The following is a 22,829-nucleotide window of genomic DNA, read 5'->3' on the forward strand; positions in this document are numbered from 1 at the left end:
TCGAGTATATTTTGACCTGACCTCGCGACCTCTTGCAAGTTACACCTACGTACGCGCTATAACATATGTAATCCATTGTTTTTTTTTTAACGTATGCCTATATATACTTTTTAAATGGTAATAATATTAATAATCGTATCATCGTTCTCGCATCGCTACGATTGGCACTTGATTTTCCATTTCGAAAAGAACGGAGGGGACAGTACATTTACTAATCGAACAAGACACCTAATCGACCAACTCTTCGAACCGATTTCAAAATTTCATTCGAGCTCAACTTCTCCAACTTCAAATCCATTTCCGACAAGATAATACCCAAATTAATATTGTCTGAATTGGGACTGGTAATTTACTGTTTCTAGTATTTATAGTATAGCGGTAGATTGCTAATTGCAAAAGACAGTATTCATTTGTCAACTGGTAATTGGATTGTTGAAGGCATAGATTAGAAACGATTTGATTGGGTGGAGCTGGAGCAAAACGTGACTGATATGGGTCGAATGAAATATGAAATCAAGAGAAATTAATGTGCTTTAACGGTGTTTTTTCTTTCTCGGGGCGAAAGAAGCGGGAAAGGAGATGGAACGATTGCTGGGTTATGCAAATTCAGGACCGAGGGAGGAAGAACGCCAACGTCACTCGTTCCCCACGTGGGTTTTCTTGGCCGCAGTGACACGTGGCATTTGACAGACGAGTCAGATTTCTTTAGTAAATGCGAAAAGCGGATTCCCTCCATTGTCGTGCTTCTAATTCGGTAATTCGCTCGTTCGCGCGATTCAACCAGGGCGCTCGCTCCAACACGAGGGAACGAATCACACGATCGAAGAACAATCGCCGATTTAGATTTTTTTTTTCTTTAATCAAGATCAGATCACGATCCCCTGTGCTATCGGCGAATCTTCGCGAAAAATGCTGCCTGCCGAACGTAACGCGAAAAAGAGCAATGCTTCGCCTCGGAAATGTTGCGGGCAAAGTGCAAGGAAATGAAAAAAAATAAAGAAGAAAAGCGAAACGCCAATAAAAATGGTAGAAAGCAGGGAGAAAATTCTTTATAAGCTTTTTAAGAATGTCCAGGAAGTCTGGAAGGTACCTGGAACGTTGCTAAATGATTCATGCCCTCGTATACAAGAAATTACTGTTTCAATTACGCGCTACCTCGAGACATTCTTTAAAGAAAATAACATGCCAGGCAAATAATTAAGATGGCCATAAAAAGAAGATAGATGTAGTGGTCTTGCTGGCGAAGAATAAATTTAACAGAAACTTTAGCTCCGAAGATTCAGATGGAAATTGTAAAATTAGGGAGGACACGATGTCATTTAATGACAAAGACAACGCGGATTAATAACGGATGCAAGGTGGAAGAGCTTATTTTGTATGAGATTTCGTCCATCTGGAACAATTTGTGTCTCCGAAAGGAACCGTAAATTATGAAATATCTGGGGTATTAATTCGCCCATTAAAGTCCCTGAATTGGTGATAAATGGCGTGACAAGTGAAACGGGGAGATAAAAAAAACGGGGAAGTAAAAAGCGAGAAATAACGCGGCGGCCTTACAATCGGCTTTCGCGATTGGCTGGAATCGAACCAAAGCTTCGCTTAAACTTTCAAGTACACCGGCCGATGACTGGCACTTGCGCAATTCTCCGAGGCGATTCATTGCTACATTGTCGAGGTACTTTGTGCTCCGTACTTTTCTCCTCTCCCAGATGCACGTACAAGTCTTTTCTTTCTATCACCGTTTAAAATCATTCTCAATGGAAGAATGGCGATATCTTGTCTACGTATGTACACGGGAAGCGCACTTGTGTCGTCGACTTAAGAGTTACACCTAGTATTCCTTTATCCCACTTATTACCCTCGACGCCGCTTTTCGCCACCGTACAGGAACCGTCTTGACCGAAATTTCTGTCGCGCCACATTGAAAGGGGACAAGTCTCGTTTATCAAATTTTTTCCACGGGCGCCGATAAAGCCAAACGAAATCGAGCCGATCGGGATTGTCCCGCGAGTGAAATTCAATCGGGAGAAAATCATGCATTGCACAAAGTACTTTGTAAGAAACGCCCTCTCCGCCGTCTCGGGGAGTTAAATTACTCGCACTAAATTCCAAACGACATACGACGTACCAACGTTTCTCGAGTTTAAGGCATTTCACGCGATATACGTTGCTCTCCAGGGGTAGGAATAAATTCTTTCCTCATGCTATAGAATTAATTTCTCTAATCCATATAGTATACATATGTGGATAATATAGGCGAAACCAAGAAAAGTAATAGTCTGACTTATGCCCTTCATCCGCGGTGCCACAGAACGGAGCTACACTTTCGGGACCTTTTCTCTCCTAGGCACAATTCATTTCGTCTTGTCTGTCGAACCCTCTCCTATACGATGTAATGGTAGATTTGCGCAAAAAGTGGAAACCATTAGCCACTCAGACGCTCATAAAGGTACGCTCTTGGAAGAAGTAAAGAGTATGACTGGTACGCAACGTGGTAACTATGAATCTTTCGATTTGATCGTGATGGGCCTTCGTAGATTCGCCAGTCAAGGAACGACGAGTATGGCACAGTGTTTTCCGCGTGACTTAGGTCAAGATTAATCGGCACCGAGGGATCTCATTCTCCAAAAGATCCTTTCCCTCGAATAGAAATGCTTGCGATCTCTCGGCCAGTAGATACGGATTCGGAAGTCGACGGAGACAATACGGAGATACACGCGGAATGAGAAAGAGAGAAAACAAAGAATAGGCCAGGAGATATCGTAGAAACGTTTTATTAGGGTACGTCATAACGGAGAAGATTAGTCGAATTAACATTATACACCCACAAGCAACGAAAATAATATATTAGTTAAATCACCCGGCTTTGTTACTCGATTACTCTTAAGGCTTCTAAATACGTATCCTTAACTTCGTTTTCTTTACAATTCGCTTGACTTTATAACTCTATGTACAATGCTATATACGTGCTGCACGTCGTTAATGTCCGAGTACAGACTGCGTATGGACTGTACCGTTTAGCAGGAATATCACTGTGCCATACGTTCCACGATAGTCGGCTCCTCGAATCTCTTTTATTGACTAATGCTTAGCCTACGTGCGATGTTTCACCGAGACTTCGAGGACAGTAGCTCTAAACGGGACTAAATACAAAAAGGAGATACACCATTCATACCTACGAGCCAATGGAAAATTTCTCTAAAATAAAACTCAACGATTAGATAAGCCAGTCGACGAAAGAATACCGGTATCAGAGAATACGGGATCTCTGGTGTACGTCCAGCACTTGAATCTTCTTCTTTTTTTTTCTTTATACACAGATATACACGCGCGTCTTCATCGCCGGAACACCATTACTGCCGTCAATTGAAATACCTAGTAAATTAATCGAAACTAAATACTTAACGTGGCAACTTGCAAATCCATAAACTTAACGAGCCCTTTCGGAACATCGCACGTAGACCTGTAGAGCCTACTGTATATCTCGAGCGAGGTCTTATGGACCATCGCTCGAGATCGGCGGGCACTGCCACGAAAGAGGAATACCTAACAAACGCCTAACACGCTCTAATAGAAATTAATGGAAAACATATGAGAAAAATTAACGTAAATCCTTATGCGATAACACGTGCTAGGATTTGAGTAACACGCGATAATTAACAGTTTGTCCCGTTTTCGTGATAGTAATTAGCTCTCGTGGGGGTCCAAAGAGGTCCATTGTCTCGGCCCACGGAAACTCGGGGCCGACTGGACCCGATCGAACCTTTATTGATAAATTGGACGCTTTCGGCGAATTCTTTTTTAACGTAATTACAGGCAATGCGTGATGGCGCAATTACCCTGCAGACGATGCGAGTAACTACATACTTCTATTCGACCCCTAAAAATACAACACGCTCCGGATGGTAGTTCGTTGTGAATCCTTAACAATACATCGTCATGGGTGCTAATTCCCTACGATAAACAACGTTGATTACGCTCATGACAGGGAATCGAATTGTGCGCAACGAGTACAAAATCTCCTTCCTCCGCGGGGTCCGTTTTCGCATCGCGGCATTGCATGCAGCGTAATTGCGCACTGATTCGACGTAGGAACGAGTACTCAAATTTAACGAGAGACCGAAACAAGTTCATGTTCTTTACATCGACCTTTTTGCCACCTCCCGCCTCAAAATATCTTATTCAATTTAGTCGTACTTCCTCGTCCCAAGGCAATCGCCACGGAGCGTCCATAACCAGGAATTCCTTGAAATTAACTTCCAATTATGAATACGAAATTAGCCGGGATACTTCTTCAATGTTGTATCTCATTAAGAGATTCGTGATATATTCTTCGACTCTAAAAAACGTAAATACGGCGGAGGACATTTTTCAAGGTCCTCCGGAAATTCTGGGACGTTCCGTGGGGCAGGTCAGGTCCTTCCGCTACATCGAATCATCCGTTACCCGAACAGCTATAATAGCAGTACGATAATAATAATATTATTAATAGTGATAGAATAATAATAAAAACTGTAGTAGTATCGGTAATAATGTCGCGGAACGTCGCGGTTCGCCGTCGTCGTCGTCAACGTCAACGTCATCGCCTTGTCCAACGACCGATATATCACTCTCGTTAAAAACCAATATGCCTGGTACCCTCCTTTTTCTCTTTCTACGGGTTCTCGTAAAAACCACCACGAGTTCACGACGAACTGGTTACTATAGTTAATAATATTGTTTCGTTACTAGCTATGTCGTTAAAATTATTAAAATATTTATATTACTCGATATACACAATCTGGACACGATCACATTGTTTATTCGTAACTCGGCCGAACTCGCATGATCGTCACCAACCCCGAGACGAGTTCGAGACCTTCGCGCACGAGAGCTCCATTTTTTAGTTCGTTCCTCGTTTATCGTCATTTAGCAATTCACAGGCAATGTCGTATCGCGAGAGTACTACGAGCTGCCTTCCAAAATATTCTTTCCTGTGTTCTCTTATGATTCTCTTAGGTTGTCATACATATTCTTCAAAAAAAGAAAAAGAAAAAAGACTCCTATAAAAATCCATAGAAAGTTACTCTCGAAATTGGAGCAGGTTGTCATATGAGATTAAAAGAGTACATTAACGAATTACGCTAGGACAATCCCCATGAAACGAATAGTGGTTACTTTTCTTTTTTCCTCAAAATTAAAGCAACTAATAAACTCCGGCTACGAATTTCCCCCCCGAAACCACTGTTTTTGTTTTTTTTTTCCCATGGCAACCCACTTCTATGAGAGGTGCCCGAAAGCAGCCTTCTCTAAATAAGTTTTTTTTCGTGGTTTACCCGAAACTTGTTTCGTGATTCATGAATATTCCGCGCCTCGACGTGATTCCTATTTTTTCATTTTAATTCAACAGGAATTGCGTTTGACTGGGTAAATAAAAAAAGAAAGAAAACAAAACAAAACGTAAACAAAGTTCCCGCTAAGTGAATATCTTTCGATGGATTTCGCCAAGACGAAGGTCGTTCATCTCGCCTTTGCTCGGCTCACCTGGACTCGATCATCGGTTTGACCAATTTCGACACCAGGACCAACGGGAAGGTTTCCTCCAGGGCGAGGGTCTCGAACGAAATCAAAATGACGAAGCAACGAGTTGACCTCGTGTACGCCAATGAAGTACCAGTGCCGGTCTCTTCCGCGGACTTCCGGCCTCGATTGGACTTCTCCTCTGATATGACACGGACGATCTCTTCCTGGACTCTTGGCCTCGGAAAGGACTGCGACGTCCCGTCGAACCTCGGGCCTACGTCCCTCAAAGTCTACGCCGATTAAGTGCCCGTTAAGTTCGACACGACGAAAATGCCCCAGGACTTGCGTGGTATAACCCTACGGTTTGTTATCTTGGACCCTCTCGCTCTTGCGCGTTAACTACTTAACTTGGACAACACTTGGACGTGCGTGCTTCCTCTATTTTACTTATCTAGTTCGCTACTTGTTTGCTTCACTGGACAGTCTTGGACGCTACTTAGCTTTCGGTTCCGCTTCCCTCGTAACCGTGTCTCCGTGAAGTGGAGTGTCTCCCTCTTGGCGTTCCCCAGACCTCCTCCGCGCGTTCCCCAAACGTCTCCGGTACATTCTCCGATTGTCATCAGCAAGTTCGCCAAGATCGAGCACTTCGCCGGCGATTCACGCAACGTTCGCCCCAGGTTTACCCTATTAACTTATTTCACGCTCCATCCCAGGTTTCGAAATCGATCGACGAGTCTCCGATCTACTTCTCTAGCCGATTTCCATTTTCGGTAGTTTGGGTAACCTGCGTCATCCTCGCGTTTATTGTATACCTAGCCAACGTTCCCTTGGGCTTTTCTAAATGACGGAGCATCCGACAACCTAGTGGTCCGTTCTCTAGGTCTCTCCTTGTCTTCCAGGTTGGAGAACGGAGCACCGGCGGCCTCGTTTCGATGCCTGGTTTTCTTCGTCTTCACCGATGTCTTTCACCAATTCCACCTGCCATGGATACTCGTTTATCTTCCCGCCACGGAAGAACGGTCAAAGCGAACGTTGAAGTCTCCTGAAGAAACGCAGGTACCTTAGCGCGGTGACAACCACAAGGAGGGGCTGTTAAGTCTTGAGGTCGGGTACCGGAAGACCATTCCTCGTCGCCAGTGCTGGGTGTACTTGGTGCTCGAACCACCGCTAACATTGCCGTCTCGGGAACGATTTCAAAATCCGAAATTACCATTAGCCGTTATCCAAGAAACCGCGGACTCTGCAGCATCGACGAGACCGTATTGACAACGGCGAGGAGACTGTCAATGGAAGAGAGACTTTCTGGCTTTCGTCGATACTTCGGACCTGCCGGCGTCGTTGATGACGTTAAATCGGACGATTTCAAACCGGGAACGAATTCAGCCATCGAAGTTAACGGTGCAGTTTCCCAGGAAGTTGAAATTCTTCAAGAGGGGTAGATTCCGTGACTACGTCGGGAGGAGCAGCGTATCCATGACCTGCAGAGGACAAATGACGAGAGACGGCTGTTCGGGCTCGAGTCGGAACTGCAGACCGTTGCCGCCCTTGGCGCCGGCTAATCTGGGCGATGCCGATCCAGGAACGATTTCAACCATCAAAAGTTAACATTGGAGTTTCCCGAGGAAATGCAGATTCTGCAGCAACGCCGAGAGCAGCGTATTGACAACCGTGAAGAGGCAAAGGACGAGAGGCGGCTGTTTGGGCTTGTGTCAGTACCGCAGGTTGTCACCGTCGTCGGCGCCAGCGCCGGCGCCGATGTTGACGTTGATATTGCTCGAGCTGCCGCTCACGATGCCGTTCTGGGTGTCGTATTCTAGGACCAATCGCTTTATATGGCTCAGCTTCTCGTGAAGATAGTGAAACCTCTTCTTCGTCTCCTGGTGAACTGGATCGCTTTTCGTCTGTTTGTACTCTTTGATAATTTGCTGCGATATTGCCTGGAAACGAAGGAGAGAGGTCAAGGTTTAACTCGATGCTCTCGAACGAGCTAGGAAGGTTCCCTTCGGAACGATCTGCTTACCTCCGACTCCTCGAAGTGTCCATTATTCAGCTCGTGTTTCCTCAACTCCTCCAGCTGCGCGAAGTGCTTGGACACCCTGGCCACCTCGGTGTGCAACCTTCGGTACTCCTCGTAGTCCGCGTTGAACTCAGCCTTGTAACGCCTCCTCTGTTCCGAGCTGCTTATCGTCGTGTAGTACCTACGGTCAAGGATGGACGAATTCATTAATCGGCGAACGGTTAGGAGAACGATGCGACCGAACCGAGTGCACGGAAACAATACTCGCGACGACCTTTCCACCGATCGGCCTGAAAACTAAGAGACGGTATACGGCGGACGAAAGACAATGGTATGGTGACTAACGTGAGGTAGTCGGGGTATTCCGTTTCCGAGGCCTTGGAGCAGGCCTCCTCGTTGATGGGCGAGGTGCGTTCGTAGGAGTTAGAGGTGCCGTATCCGGAGGAGGATCCAATGGTCGGCAGGTCGTTGTAGGAGTTCGTCCGGGAGGGGGTCCGATGGTCTCTGGAGTCGGTTCTCGGTCGGTCGTCGCGATCCCTCCTGTTAGGGCTGCCGTTGAATCCGGTCGAGTTGGTCGTGCATCCCGACCTGACGAAGTTCACTAGGGCACTGCCACTGGCCTCACCACCGATCACCTTGTTATTATTGACAGCCCCGTGACCGTGGTACCCGGCACCGGAGTTACTATGGGAGCTAAGGCTACCGTGCGAGTGGTAGCTGGCATTGGCCGGGTTCCCGTGAAGCGAGTTAACGTTGTTCTCCTCACTGTCACTGTTAGAGGTGGGACACTTGCTGGGCCCGAATCCACCGTACCCGGTGCGCAGCACGTCACTGTTCGTTGTTCTTTCGGCCCGGTACTCGCCGCGCTCGCGTTGTTGTTGCCTTTGGTCCCAGCCGTTGTTGTCCCCACCACCGCTCCCACCACCACCACCTACACCACCTACACCGGCTACGGCACCACCGCCACCACCGGCACTGGTGGCGTGCGTACCACCATGGCCTCCGCCACCACCGCCACCACCGCCACCACCACCGCCCCCACCGACACCACCACCGGCCGTCCTTCCGCTATCAACGACCGCTGTCGCCGTGTTTGCCAGCGAGCTGGGCTCGGGTTTTCGGTAGTGGGATATCCTGGGTCTCTTCGTTGGCAGGCCGTCGTTGCCCTGGTAGTATCCCGGTCTCTTCGAACTCATCAGACTCGGTGGAGGAGCCGTAATTGCCGGTGGTGATCCCGGGTGGGTCGAATTCGGCGACTGTCCGCTACCTAAAGCGTAACATCGGGTTTTCGTTAATTCCCCGACCATCGGTGCTCGTACAGGTTGGTACCGAATCGCTATACACCCCTGTAGGGTGTATTTAACTTTCTTTTGATAACGCTTTAACTCCTACGTACCGCTGGAGCCTCCGTCGCTGGATCCAGGAGGAGTTAAGTTTTGCGGTTTCCGCCTCTTCAACATAGCCTTCTCCTGCTCCGTGTAGAAGGGCCAATCCTCCTGCACGTCGTTCCACACGTGCCGATGAAGGTGATAGGTGTTGTCGCGCATAAAGGCCACCTGCTTCAGCATCGTCGTCATGATGCTGCGCTCGCGTTCCTTAATACCCTCTGAAAGTCAAGGAGGAAGGGTCAAGCTCGCGTAATGCATCCGGAAGCTGTTGAGGGTAAACCTTCGAGGACAGGATATCGTTCCGTCTTACCTCTGTTGATGCGATCGTACAGCTCAGGCTTCTTGTATGGCCTCAAGGCGAGTAAATGTATAAGCCGCTCTCTGTTGTACAAATAAAGGAAACATGTTACCACTTTGTTCCGGCGATTCGACTCGAGGCCTCACGGAAGGCTCCGAAGCCTGTGCACGCGAAAGAAGTTTTGTAAGGACTTCCTTTAGCAAACTCAAGGCCGAGGTCGATGATATATTCCTTTCGATAGCAAATATCCTGCATTACGACGAGCACCGTTAAGGTGAAGTGAAACACAGTCGATCGACGTCGGTAAAAAAGAATTCTCTAAATATCTACGTTGCCGACGTTCGTTTTTATATTGACAGCCGTGTAGAATTATATTGGCTATTGCACCAAATGGCATACTCCACCTGTCGTTTTCGTACAATAATTATAAAGAAATCGAAGTAAGACTCCAGAAATCACCTGGATTCATGCTTTCTCAGGACCTAATTGACTGCGGAGGGACCCCCCTGCGCCATCTGTGATTCCGTGTCAACTAAATTTTCAATTCGAGACCTCGTATTACCATCGCTTTTGCATAGTAACGTATAGACACTTTTTTTGCCTTTATCCCGTTCAAATGGGAGTTTCTCGATTACCAAAGTGTTCTAAGTTGTCGTACAATTGTCCTGACACTTTCATTTCTCGTATTAGAGCCTTCAATAATTGTATACTGATCGAAACACGAGAGCTCCCGTAATGAGGTACGCTACTAGTGACCGTAGCCGCGGCAAGTTTAAAGAAGAATTTTCTAAATACCTACGTTGCCGACATTCGTCCTGAACATTTTTATTTTCTATTCTAAGCCTCCAAAAAGTGTAAAACATCGAAAACGTGCACGGGCCACGCCACATTAGTTCTAATCCATGATAAAAAAAATTAATTTTTGGTGAAAAATGAAATTTCATGAGTTTCAGAATCTACTTTAGCGCTTCCATATTCCAGTGGTAAAATTTCAAACGAATCGGTACACCCAATTCGGAGAGTACTTTCCCCGACGATTTGACTTCCCAGAAATATATAGGCTGACTCTCTCATATCACCTTAACACATTCGCGACCTGCACATTTTTTTCCGTTTCAAATACTGAGTACCGGCGAAAATAATGAAATTCTGAAACTGGTTGCCGCAAACTTGCATCGTGTATCGTCATGGACGTGATTCACGTAAGCGGCAATCAGGAATAGACTTTAAAATGACGTGAATTCACGTCAGCGGCAACCAGGAATAGAACTTGAAAAGACGCGAATTCGCGTTCGCGAATGTGTTAATGTAGCCCAGAAAAATCTTCTCCGGCAAGTTCTAACCCTTGTATTTATCCTCTGTACCTGCTTCGAAGAAAACTTACTTAAGCGGCCTACGCATGATGTCCGACATCTTTTTCTCCGGTTGGGGCCGACTTGCCGTCGAACTTCCGGAGATGGGCTTGTAAGACGACAGCCTGGAGGACTGGCTTCCGGTCACAGGGATGACGGCCGACTCCCGGTGCCTGTTGTTCGCCGGGGGCGGTATCGTTCTTCCGGTTCCTTTCACCTTGACCTTGCGACCGATATCCGGCCCGTTCGCCTTGATCACCCTCGTACTGTAAGAGCAATAAGGTAAGGTAAACTTAATTATCCGCAAGGGGAGCTAATCTGCTCAAACGAGGGAGACTTGTTTTCATTAAATGTTTGCGTTCCTCGAGAAGGTCGAGCCAAGACTATCCGGAGGGCAAAAGGGTGATAACGCCACTTTGGTGCATGTAAATATCAGTCAAGACTGAGCGTAACGCTTGGAATTCGCGGATTCGCGAGGAGAACGGTGTTTCCTGAATACCGGGTCAATTGGAGCGGAATTTCTTGCATTCCAGGAGTAACGATTTATTTTTTATTAGAGACCAGGGAATGGGGCATTAATGACTGAACTAGGTATGGCCTCTCGCCGAGAATGGGACCACTTTTTCTTAATTGAACGCGGTTAATCGTGCAAGTTTGTTCCTCGAGAACGAGCTGATGTTAATTTCGATGCTCTTAATGACTTTGAATTTGCCCTCCTTGTACGACGGCGGTCGTAAGAGACGCGCTTGTAAATATCGTTCAAGTTTAATGCGCATTGCGGACGTTCGGTAATTAGAGACACGATGTAAGAGAGGTTTAAATGTTTGTCGAGTGAGAGCACGAATGGATAAGACAACACGCGGAAAATGATTTTGTCGGATCAATACGGTTTTTGTTGTTTCCTAGATAGAATATGATTACTATATGGAGAAGCACAACTTTGGTCGACATGATGGAATTCATTAGTTAATAACTTGTACGCGATTTTTACATCTATTCTATTTCATTTTCCATTCTGTTTATAGATTTATTACATGTACAGAGCATGTTCCGTTGAGAAGGTATGTCGAAAATAAATTATTAATAAATTATTTCGAATGTTTTTGTGACAATGTAGATGATTGAAGTCAATTTAACTGATTAGAACTGTTCCCTATGTATTTTGACTAATGGCTGATACAATTATAACTACTTGGAGTTATTTGTAACTTTAAATGCACTAAACATACTATAGATGTAATGCCGTGGCATGTGTAAATCAGTTTCAACCCCTTTCAATGTAGTACGGACCAAAAATATAAAATCCATGAAAATATTATTCACCTATACCGTTTTACCGTGTCGATAACAACGGAACAATTGGTCTAACAGACATGTAATTACTGTGAGACATTCATAGCGTTAACTGATAGCTTCCATTCTCGTGAGACATTTTTCCAAGTGTAAAGATAATAATTTATAACGTCTGTTACAATTGCCCCGTATTACATTTGACCTCGATNTTTGCGGCAACCAGTTTCAGAATTTCATTATTTTCGCCGGTACTCAGTATTTGAAACGAAAAAAATGTGCCGGTCGCGAATGCGTTAATACATATTTACGGCATCATGAAATAGGTTACGAGTAGTTTAGTGTCGGAAAAGCTGTATAGGCGGCGCACTGAGCAAGGGACAGGAATGGCGTCCACGCGCTGAGTCTTCCGCACGCCGAAACACACGCGGCCATTTTTGCCACCTGTTCCTCAATAAGCCGGCGATTTAGATTCGTCCATCGTTTGACATGAATATCACGAGTTCTCCTCGTAGACTCAAAATTTCGAATGAAACAAATGTTCCCGTTCTGCGAGCATCTTTTTCTACCATTTCGACTCATTTTCCGAAAATCTCCGCGAATCACTTTGACGCGTTCGACGAGCGTCCCCTACTGATTTGGCCTGGATTTTTCCGAGCTAATTTGTACCTTAAGGTGACATGAAAGTGTGACATACACGTACCAAAAAGTCGAAACGTTTATAAAACTTTTCTCCAAACTGGGTGCACCGAATTATCTTAAACTTTAACTCGTGATTATGGAGGCTCTAACGAAGAACGCGCTGTCCGTGAAATTTCATTTTTTGAAAAAAGATATTGTCTTGGTTCTCATTCGAGATAAATGCAAAATTTCTTCCGAAAAAATGAAATTTCACGAGCAGCGCGTTCTTCCTTAGAGCCTCCATAATCACGTGTTAAAGTTTTAGATAATTCGGTGCACGTAATTTTGAGAAAAGTTTTGTAAATATTTTCACTTTTGGTATGTATATATCACACTTTCGTATCACCTTAAGAGGTTAATATCTATCCCCGCCTCCAGTAGTATAATATAAATGTAGGACAAAAAGAGAATATGTAGTGCATGTAGTATACTTGTACCATACTACTCATAACCTATTTCATTATACCGTAAATATGTATTATATTAAGCACGTAAAATGAAGCGAGTGATTAGCTTCATGTAATAAATTTTAAGGATTTGAAAAATTTGAAAGTATAGCATAACGTTATACTTCCGTTGCGCACTTAAATAAATCGTTGTAATTACTGCAGTCTTAATTCTCTATCCGTTAAATCATAGTAGTATTTCCTTTCCTACCCTAACCGGTAGAATTTTCACTTTCAACGCCAGGAGCGGCGACACATTTTTGTCGGCGTGATTGCAGCGCTTTACGCCATTACAGCAGCGTAATTTCAGCTGCCAAACGCGACGAATGTATACAACATACCAGTAAATGGATCAGGATGTACTAGTAGGAGTAACTGTAGTGGCAATGAGAAAAACGAGAATACGAAACCCGCCAGTCTCACTTTGCTGTTAACCTCCCTCCACGAGTAGAAACGAACTGAAGAGGAAACGAAAACGTGAAACACCTCAACCCTGCTTCCCTCACAGTTTGCGAGGAGGGGGGAGACCATAGCGGTTCGTACCCCCTCCCTCCCCACTTCGACTCAATATTGGCAGCGTCGGACGCCATAACGTGACATCCCTCTACAGCGTTTCACGTTTTCGTTTGCTTTAAGGTGAAGTGAAACACGTCGAGGAACTTGATCGACCTCGATAAAGAAGATTTTTCTAAACGCCTACGTTGCCGATGTTCGTTTTTATATTGACAGCTGGGTCGAATTGTATTGGGTATTGTACCAAATGGCATACTCCACCTGTCGTTTTAGTACAATAAATATAAAGAAATCGAAGTAAAACTCCAGAAATCCTCTGGATTCGTGCTTTCTGGGGCCCTAATTGACTGCAGAGGGACCCCCTGCGCCATCTGTGATTTCCAGGTCAATTCAATTTTCACTCCGAGACCTCGTATTCCCATCGTTTTAGCATAGAAGCGCATACAACACTTTTTTTGCCTTTATTCCGTTCAAATGCGAGTTTATGGATTACCAGAGTGTTCTAAATTGTCGTAAAATTGTCCTGACCCTTTCGATTCTCATATCAGAGCCTTCAATAATTGTATATTGATCGAAATATGAGAGCTCGACGCCATTTTGGTTCTTGTCTGGGCTAAGTTATAACATTTTTTTCAAAAATCCAAATTTTCAATGTGTCAGAACAATTCTTAGATGATCAGGAGTGACGTGTCAAACTTTCGGACAGTTTGGTCTTTTACCCTTAAAAAAAAGTGTTGTATACGAATCGACTGATTTGAAGGGGGTTTCGCTTCACCTTAAATTTCCAAGCAGCGAGCTGATACTACCGTGGGTAAAGAACCTGCTTTTCAAAAATGTAAAACCCAATGATTTTTTATGGAAATGAAGGATTGGAAAGATTCTTACCATTTGTTCTTGTTGTTCTCTTCGGCGACCGCCATCCGATGCCTGGTCGTCTCGTAGACGTCGTCGTTGGCACGAATCCGCATTTTGCACGGCAACGTCCCCAGGCTTTCGAGACTCCTACATTGAAAGAAGTGGAATGATAAAGCCTCGTTAAAAAACGAGTACTGTGGGGAGTAGCACTTTGAAGAGTATAAAAATGCTTTAGAGACGTACTTAGGCCCGGTTTGTTGCACGCATTCGAAGGCACCCTGAGGACCCTCGACATCCTGGTTTCCCGAGAGACTAAAGGTGAATCCTGCGGATCCATGGCTGGACTGGGTGGATGGAAAGGACAGTTGCTGAAACGAAAAAAATTACGGTGTTAGGCAAACTCACCAGAAAACATCTATTAGCTGTAGTATTGTTACATTTTATTGGTATTTCCAGTATCACAACGACGACATTATCCATCATTTCTATATTATTAACACGAAATTATCTGTCTCATATATAGAGATATTTTCATATACATGGTAGTACTTTTTTTCTTATGGCTAATTGCTATGGACGTTCATGTTTATATTTTAGAATTAACACAGCTTACCTAAACGTTTTTGTCATTATGGGTTATTTTCTCAATTAATTTTACAGTCAATGACTGTTTATATTCATGTTTGTATGTTAGTATTGTCATGCCAGAAAACATTACCAAACGCATATAAGCATTTCGCAAAAAAATTACTAAGAATAATTAATAATAATTCTCCAACTTAGATCTCTATGCCCGTGAAAGGGAATTATTTTCGTGATTAAAAGAAGACAAATTGCTTATCAGGGTGCACATGCGTGTTGCATGGATTTCTTTGTGGGTGACAACGTGGGATCAGGTGAGAATAGGCGGATACGTGCTGACGTCCGTACCTCGTATCTCAATGTTCACGTGTACAATGCTATCGATATAGTATCATATCTCGAGTGTCAGAAACTAATCACTTATCGTTGTAATGCACATAAGGCTGCATGCGCGATTACCAAAGTTTATATTAATTTTTGCTCCACCTCTTCGTCACCATATGGAACGAGATAGCTTAAATAATTGTCGTAACTTCACGTTATAAATGATGGTTCCTTTCTTTCGTCATGAATCTCAAACCCATAAAATGTAAGAAATGCAAAATACGCGTACTCATGCCCTTATACCTAGGCGTGTTTTCTTCAGACACACGTACAAAGTGTTTCGTTCAATTTGATCACTGAAAATGTATTTCTTACTTTTAATTATAGAAAAATGTTTAGAAAGAATATTATTTTATCATAAGAGACCTGATTTAAAGAACAATTATTCTGAAGATGTTTTTCAAACTTTTAAGGTGATGCGAAAGTGACGTCGAAGAGGATTTGTTTATAAAACTTTTCTCCCAACTTGGTTTACCGAATAGTTTGAAACGTTACAACGTGAATAGGGAGGCTATAAAGAAGGTCCTGAAACTCATGAAATTTCAATTCCTTTTAGATTTGTTTATAAGTATTGTAAAAATTGTTTATAAAAAATGAAATTTCGCGAGTTTCAGGATCTACCTTAGGGTATCCATATTTACGTTTCAAAGTATGAAACGAGTTGAGACACCCAGTTCGGAGAAAAGTTTTATGAACGATTGAGCTTTCGGATGCCACTTTCACATCCCCTTAACCCTTTTACTTACAATATCGTGTGAGGGACGTGGTATGTCAATTGGGTCAAACGTGAACAAAACGTGTGAGAGACGTGGTATGTCAATCGGGCCGAACGTAAACAAAACGTACGAGAGACACGTGACACTTTGAACGTTCGGCCAAACCGTGAAATGGCCCGATGTATGACCGACACTTTTGTTGTTTATGGCACGCGCTATTGGAATTTAAATCGTAAGGCAAGAGGTTAAGGGTACGGTAGGGTGGGGTGAGTGGCCCGGAAAAGCGCCCATACGTATTTTCAAAACAAACCATCTGAGATTAGTAGTTAACTTCAGTCGTGTTTTGATCGCTGGCCGGTATTGTGCTTAGTTCCGAAAGATGGTTGAAATACAAGTGAGAACAAAGCGTCCAAGTAAGTTTGAAAATATCTGTCTATTTTATTAAAATTTTCACGTTTGCAAGTCGTAAGCCCTACCCTACCCTATTGGCATTTTTTTACATCATTTCATCACTCCTCTTATTGATAAAGAAAGGCATTTAATAACTTGCTACATAATACTTCCCCGATGGAAAGAAATATCGCAATAAATTGGGCAACATAACTTTGCGTAGCACGACTCACTCATGGATGTGCAATCACGATATCCCGTTAACAATTCATTGAAAAGATATTCCGTGGCAAGTAATTGAACTCGTCATCTTATGCATTATGAAGACAATTAGCGTCTTATTAAAAGATTCATCGGCAATCTCGGGATTTTAACCATTTCGTTACCTTGGACGAGATATCTCGCGACCCGATAGTNGGGTCGCGAGATATCTCGTCAAAAGCGTTGATCGGCCAGTATTTGGTCGCGAGATATCTCGACCAAGGTAATGAAAGGGTTAAAGCGCAACCTTGAAAAAGTGTTCTCTCGGTCTTGATATTCTTTCTTTCCTATGTAATTTCTTGAATGACACAGGCAAAAGAGTTAACATTTCATCTTGCACATGCAACAACATATAAGAGTGATCGAATGAAATGTATCGAAAAGATGATCCGGCGTAACCTTGGTTAATGTTGGTAATGACGAGGCGTGATAAATTCGCGATTAATAACCTACATACGCGACTCCGATAACATTCGTCGCCAAAGCAAGAAGAGAAGGTGAGCTTTTACGCTTTTAAAGAGTTAACATTTCATCTTGCACATGCAACAACATATTCGGGTGATCGAATGAAATGTATCGAAAAGATGATCCGGCGTAACCTCGGTTAATGTCGGTAACGACGAGGCGTGATAAACTCACGATTAATAACCTACGTACGCGACTCCGATAACATTCGTGGCCGAAACAAGAAGAAAATGTGAGCTTTTACGCTTTTAAAGAGTTAACATTTCATCTTGCACATGCAACAACATATACGGGTGATCGAATGAAATGTATCGAAAAGATTATCCGGCGTAACCTCGGTTAATGTCGGTAATGACGAGGCGTGATAAACTCACGATTAATAACCTACGTACGCGACTCCGATAACATTCGTGGCCGAAGTAAGAAGACAAGGTGAGCTTTTACGCTTTTAAAGAGTTAACATTTCATCTTGCACATGCAACAACATATTCGGGTGATCGAATGAAATGTATCGAAAAGATGATCCGGCGTAACCTCGGTTAATGTCGGTAACGACGAGGCGTGATAAACTCACGATTAATAACCTACGTACGCGACTCCGATAACATTCGTGGCCGAAGCAAGAAGAAAAGGTGAGCTTTTACGCGCATTGAGTGCACTTGTGGGTTTTATATACAGGGTACATAAATCCGTACATGAGCACGGTGTGGGTGCAGTCTGATATCTCGGGTGTCGCGACCTGTGCACCTCTCGTAATGCACCTACGGGATGCGCGATGCACTTCCAGTGAGAGCCCGACGTCGCGCTTGCGATAACGAGTAACGATAATGCGCTTCCTCGGTGCACCGAATGATTACTATGATAATTCCCGCGAATGTCCACGTATCCGTGTACTCAAGTCGGGGATACGACGGATACAGGGTATTTATAACGAGGTGTTATCGTCGTTTCTGCGTTCGGTCGGCGATAAATGCGCGCGAAGAATAATAAGTCGGCTCGAGACGAGATGCAGGCCGATTCGGAATTCTCGAATTCTGCCTCTCGTCTTTGGAAATAAAAATAAAGATGATAACTACGTTCGCGAAGAGTCCTGCGGACGATAGACCTCGAGATATCCAGACACGAAACTCCCTCAAAAGTTGGGCTGTGTGAACCTGGAATCCAGTTTGAGGCACAAATGAAATGAACAGGCTTATTGGAATGTTCCTGTGATGTAGATGTTTGTGTCATGTTGAGTTTTGTTTGTGGAATTTTGTTTGATAAAAATCAAAGCGGTTTAAAGAGATAAACAAATTCCGAAATCGTGGAAATTTGGATTTTTCGACTGTAATGGGTTCTCTGACGTTAGAACAATTCAGAACCTCTCAGAACGTCGAAAACGTTAAAATGGTCATTTTCGGAATTTGTTTATCTTTTTTTTTTAACTCTGGCTATTAAGAGCGCCTAAAGGCGCCTTACGTTTGGTCCAATATTGCCTGCACGGTCAGGCGAATTTCGCCCATATGTCGAAATGGCTCCCTGTTCATAGGGTTAACAGCTCTGGTTTTTGTAAAATGAAATGGCACAAACAAAACTCAACATGGCAAACACATTCAAATAAGCCTATTTGTTTTGTTTGTGCCTCAAACTGGATTCCAGGTTAACACAGCCCAAAAGTTGCGCTTGCTTTTCTGATGCGATTACGCGGGGTGGTTCATCTTTTGATTATCAACTCAGGAGTGGACTTCGGGATAATGAAAGAATTTTTAAAATTAAACATCTGCGATTAAAACGTCCCGGGGGAGAATTAATTACCTGATTATATTCTCGGGTTTTGGATGGGAATAAAATGTATGATTTTGTCGGAAAGGTTTCGATATTTCGACACCTCCGAATACAAATGCACTCTATATTTCGGGGAATACTACTTTTATGTGAGAATCAGTACAAGAGTATTCGAAATTTTGAACGAAACGGCAAGCCGAGGAAAAGATCGATAGAAATGTTATTAAATGTACATCACGCTTTTTTCAAAATATGTACACTTGAGTACCTGCACGTGATCGAAAGTTAACATATATGCCACCAGAAATTCCTATATTTGTATAATAAAATCCCGAGCACAATTGAATACATAATTTTGAAATACTATACCTTGTAGAGAACTTCGACTATATGTATACCATATGTCGAACAGATATTTTTAACAGCGTATTAACAAAGTTGTTTGGAACTCGTCCGAAAGGATAAGATTTCGCAGCCGTTCATTAACGGAGACCCGTCTAGTTAAGAAGTCGGTAAACGAAGCTGGAGATGAATTAAACAGTCGAACAACGAGCGTAATCAGTGGTTGGCTTTCGACGTTGACAAATGCACGGTCGACCGAGCCGTCCAAATCGCCTTGAAAGTATTTTTACTGTCGAACAAGTAGCAGACAGTCGATGCCGAGTGTAAGGTGAGCACACAGTGTTCGAAACGTCGAATAATCAGCGAGAGTCGCTCACGATAAATACGGCTGAATGAATCCTTCACCCTACTCGAGAGTGAGTACTCTCTAGTATCGAGATTTGTACTCAATGACTACTAGGGAATACTCCGTGCTCGAGCCTCGAATAATCTCTTACGGAGCAACACACGTAAACCTTGATAAATGCAGTTAGTTAAGCCACTTAGGTCGCCTTCTGGCTCGGATCCGCGACAACTGTACCAATTACGAAATGCGATTTAACGAAATCGTTAAATTATCTCCTTTCGGGACACGAGATGTGCAAATCTTCTTAAGCCCCCCTTAAATCTCCAATTCGCATAATGAATTTATTTCGCCGTGAAAATGTTCTCGTGCAAATAAGGCAGGTTGACTCTTGGGGTGACTTACGAAGCGATTTAAGTTACGTTAAAAAAGTGAAAGACTACACGGAGGTATTAAGGGGATGTGAAAGTGGCATCCGAAAGCTCAATCGTTCATAAAACTTTTCATAGAACTAGGTGTCTCAAATCGTTTCATACTTTAAATCGTGAATCTGGAGACCCTAAGGTAGGTCCTGAAACTCGCGAAATTTCATTTTTTATAAACTATTTTTAAAATACCTATAAAGAAATTTTAAAAGAATTGAAATTTCATGAGTTTCAAGACCTTCCTTATAGTCTCCCTATTTACGTTGTAACGTTTCAAACTATTTGGTAAACCGAGTTGGGAGAAAAGTGTTATAAACATAACCTCTTCGACGCCACTTTCACATCACCTTAAGAACCCGGCAATGAGCCTTACGCAGAGGTTAAGATTGAAATGGTCATTTTAAGGCACTTTATCATCAAAATTTCTTCCTATGATCACACATTTTCAGCATTTGCCGGAGTGAATATGAAATCTCTTTACGAGCTACTTTAATGGCGTGATCTAAACTCTCCACGTGGTTGACACAATGATATCCTTCTCGCTGAAGGCGAGCAAGCTAGAGACAGAGTAGCTTCACGAAGCGAGAAAACCCACATTAGACATGTGAGCCTCACAACTGTCTTCTGTTCCAAAAATACTTAATGGAAGCGCTTTGCCTCGTTACCTTTACACTTACTGCGAAGGCGATAAATGGACGGGTTATATTGTCGCTTCCTAGGGCGAACTCGAACAAAAAGGAATATAACAAAGACGCACGTAAAATGTCTCCTTAACGAGAAATTTTTATTTCTTTCTACTAATCCTCTATCAGTCGCGGAGATGCAAATTGTTTAAATGAAATAATTAATTCCCGGTTGACCTTTGAAGTTGCAATTAAACAGAGATAAAGTAGACACGGAGGCACGTAATTAGTTCGTCTATAGGTACAATATGGATATACGTTTAACGTATTCATTTAATATTTTAATTTTCAACGTGCATTAACATAATACGTTTAATATGTACATTAAATTAGAGTGCGGTCATTGTTTCGAAGCGAGACGTTGACATTTTCGACGGAATTATTTCTGAATGTTTCTAAAAGAAAATTGTATATACAAGTTGACGGTAGTTTTGAGCGGATCAAGGTTCCGTTCCCACGTGAGTCATTCGTCAGGAAGTGGTTATTTTTTTTTCCTTTTTTTAATCACGACGTTAAAAGACGACGCTGTCAACCAGGAGGAAAAGAAAGACCACCGCCAGAGATGAGTAATCCCCATGGAAATGCGATGACTAAGGGTAAGAAGAAATGAATCCTGCAACCCAAACTGTATTATAGGATTGTCTACGTATATAGAATTGTTGTCTACGTATATAGGATTATATAGGCTTATAGGCTTGTTGTCGACCTGGAAAGGTCCTCTATGCCTCTCAGAGAATCCTCTCTTCAATCCTTCTTTTAATTATTCGAATGAAGGAGATCCTCATTCGACGTAGAAACAAGTTCAATTGATTAGCCCAAAAAACTGGGAGACCTTTTTTTTCCGAATATGAAATTAGCAAAATATTTCCTGACAATAAAATGTTAAATATTTCACGAAAAATATATTTGTTTGGATTAAATGACCACACAAATTGGTTTTCAAGCTCGTAGACAAAATGCGAATGTCCTACTCTGCAAAAAAAAAAAAATCGCTACATCTAAAAATAAAAATCCTGCAAATCAGGAATGTATATTATTTAGAGCAATGTAAAGAGACAATGATCCATTTTCAATTTTTAAAAATATTTAAAACCCCCCGAGACGTGGTAATAGGTTCCGCTCGTTATGCTAATGATATATATGATTATAAGAAGTGCATAACTGTGACTTTTAGGGGTCATACTTTTCATCGGCGAGCGGTATATTACCGCATATGGTAGCAAAGCTCATTGTCAATAATCATTTAAAGAAAAATGACACGTGGGAAGACAACGTGACCAATTTCGGTACAGGCTCTTCCGCCGATCAATGAAAATTGATTGAAAATTTTCAAACCTACATTAATTAGCGATTAATTCCCACGCGAACAAATAGTTCGATTCTCCCATGTTTTTCATGTTTCTGTCCTGCGATCATCACTAGGGGTGGCGATTCACCCCTTTAGAGGTGAGCAAAAAAAATTGAAATTTAGTTTCTCTGCGAGCAATTAATTAGCAATAAATTCTGATATATAATTCATCGATGAACATCTACTTAATAATTATTTTTTATTATGGCAGTGCTAGCTTTATATAAAGCTGACACCGCCACCATTTTTCGGAGAAGTATAAGAGCAAAGAATTATTTTCTCGTGCAATAAAATGGCAATGAATTAGCAATAAATTTTGCAACAAATTTTATTGAATTGTGCTAAAGTGGCAATTCCAGCTTTATATGCATCCACTGTTCGCAGGGACAGTCTTGGTCTAGCTGTATCAGTTGTTTAGGCAATTATCACGCCTTTTAACCCTTTCGTTACCTTGGACGAGATATCTCGCGACCAAATACTGGCCGATTAACGCTTTTGACGAGATATCTCGCGACCCGGTAGTAGCCGATCAACGCTTTTGACGAGATATCTCGCGACCCGGTAGTAGCGGATTAACGTTTTTGACGATAATCTAGCTTTCTAGCACCAATATTTTGACATTCTAGATGAATATATTTTATAACTAATTCTATTTGTATAGCTAAACGGAAGAAATAAATACAGTTTTTATTAATTTAATGAAATTATTTTGATTTACTTTCTACGTTTCAGAACCCAAAATAATTTGTCTAGAATGTCAAAATATTAGTGCTAGGAAGCTAGA

At 42.7% G+C, this 22,829-nt stretch overlaps 1 protein-coding gene across 1 annotated transcript in view; it reads right to left on the reverse strand.

Moving 5' to 3' along the window:
• Positions 1-2,758: 2,758 nt before the first annotated feature.
• Positions 2,759-22,829, reverse strand: part of LOC105702333 (RNA polymerase II elongation factor ELL) — a gene marked incomplete at its 5' end in the record, with an annotated part of 104,771 nt that continues 84,700 nt past the window's right edge. Inside the window, 8 exons of the mRNA XM_023431869.1 lie at positions 2,759-7,439; positions 7,523-7,700; positions 7,865-8,786; positions 8,916-9,125; positions 9,218-9,288; positions 10,590-10,823; positions 14,373-14,489; positions 14,586-14,710. Of these exons, the coding sequence (XP_023287637.1) occupies positions 7,212-7,439; positions 7,523-7,700; positions 7,865-8,786; positions 8,916-9,125; positions 9,218-9,288; positions 10,590-10,823; positions 14,373-14,489; positions 14,586-14,710 (2,085 nt within the window). The remainder of the gene's footprint in view (positions 7,440-7,522; positions 7,701-7,864; positions 8,787-8,915; positions 9,126-9,217; positions 9,289-10,589; positions 10,824-14,372; positions 14,490-14,585; positions 14,711-22,829) is intronic.

This window comes from Orussus abietinus, unplaced genomic scaffold (genome assembly GCF_000612105.2).
Source record: "Orussus abietinus isolate OABI.00-Male unplaced genomic scaffold, Oabi_2.0 scaffold184, whole genome shotgun sequence".
NCBI lineage: Eukaryota > Metazoa > Arthropoda > Insecta > Hymenoptera > Orussidae > Orussus > Orussus abietinus.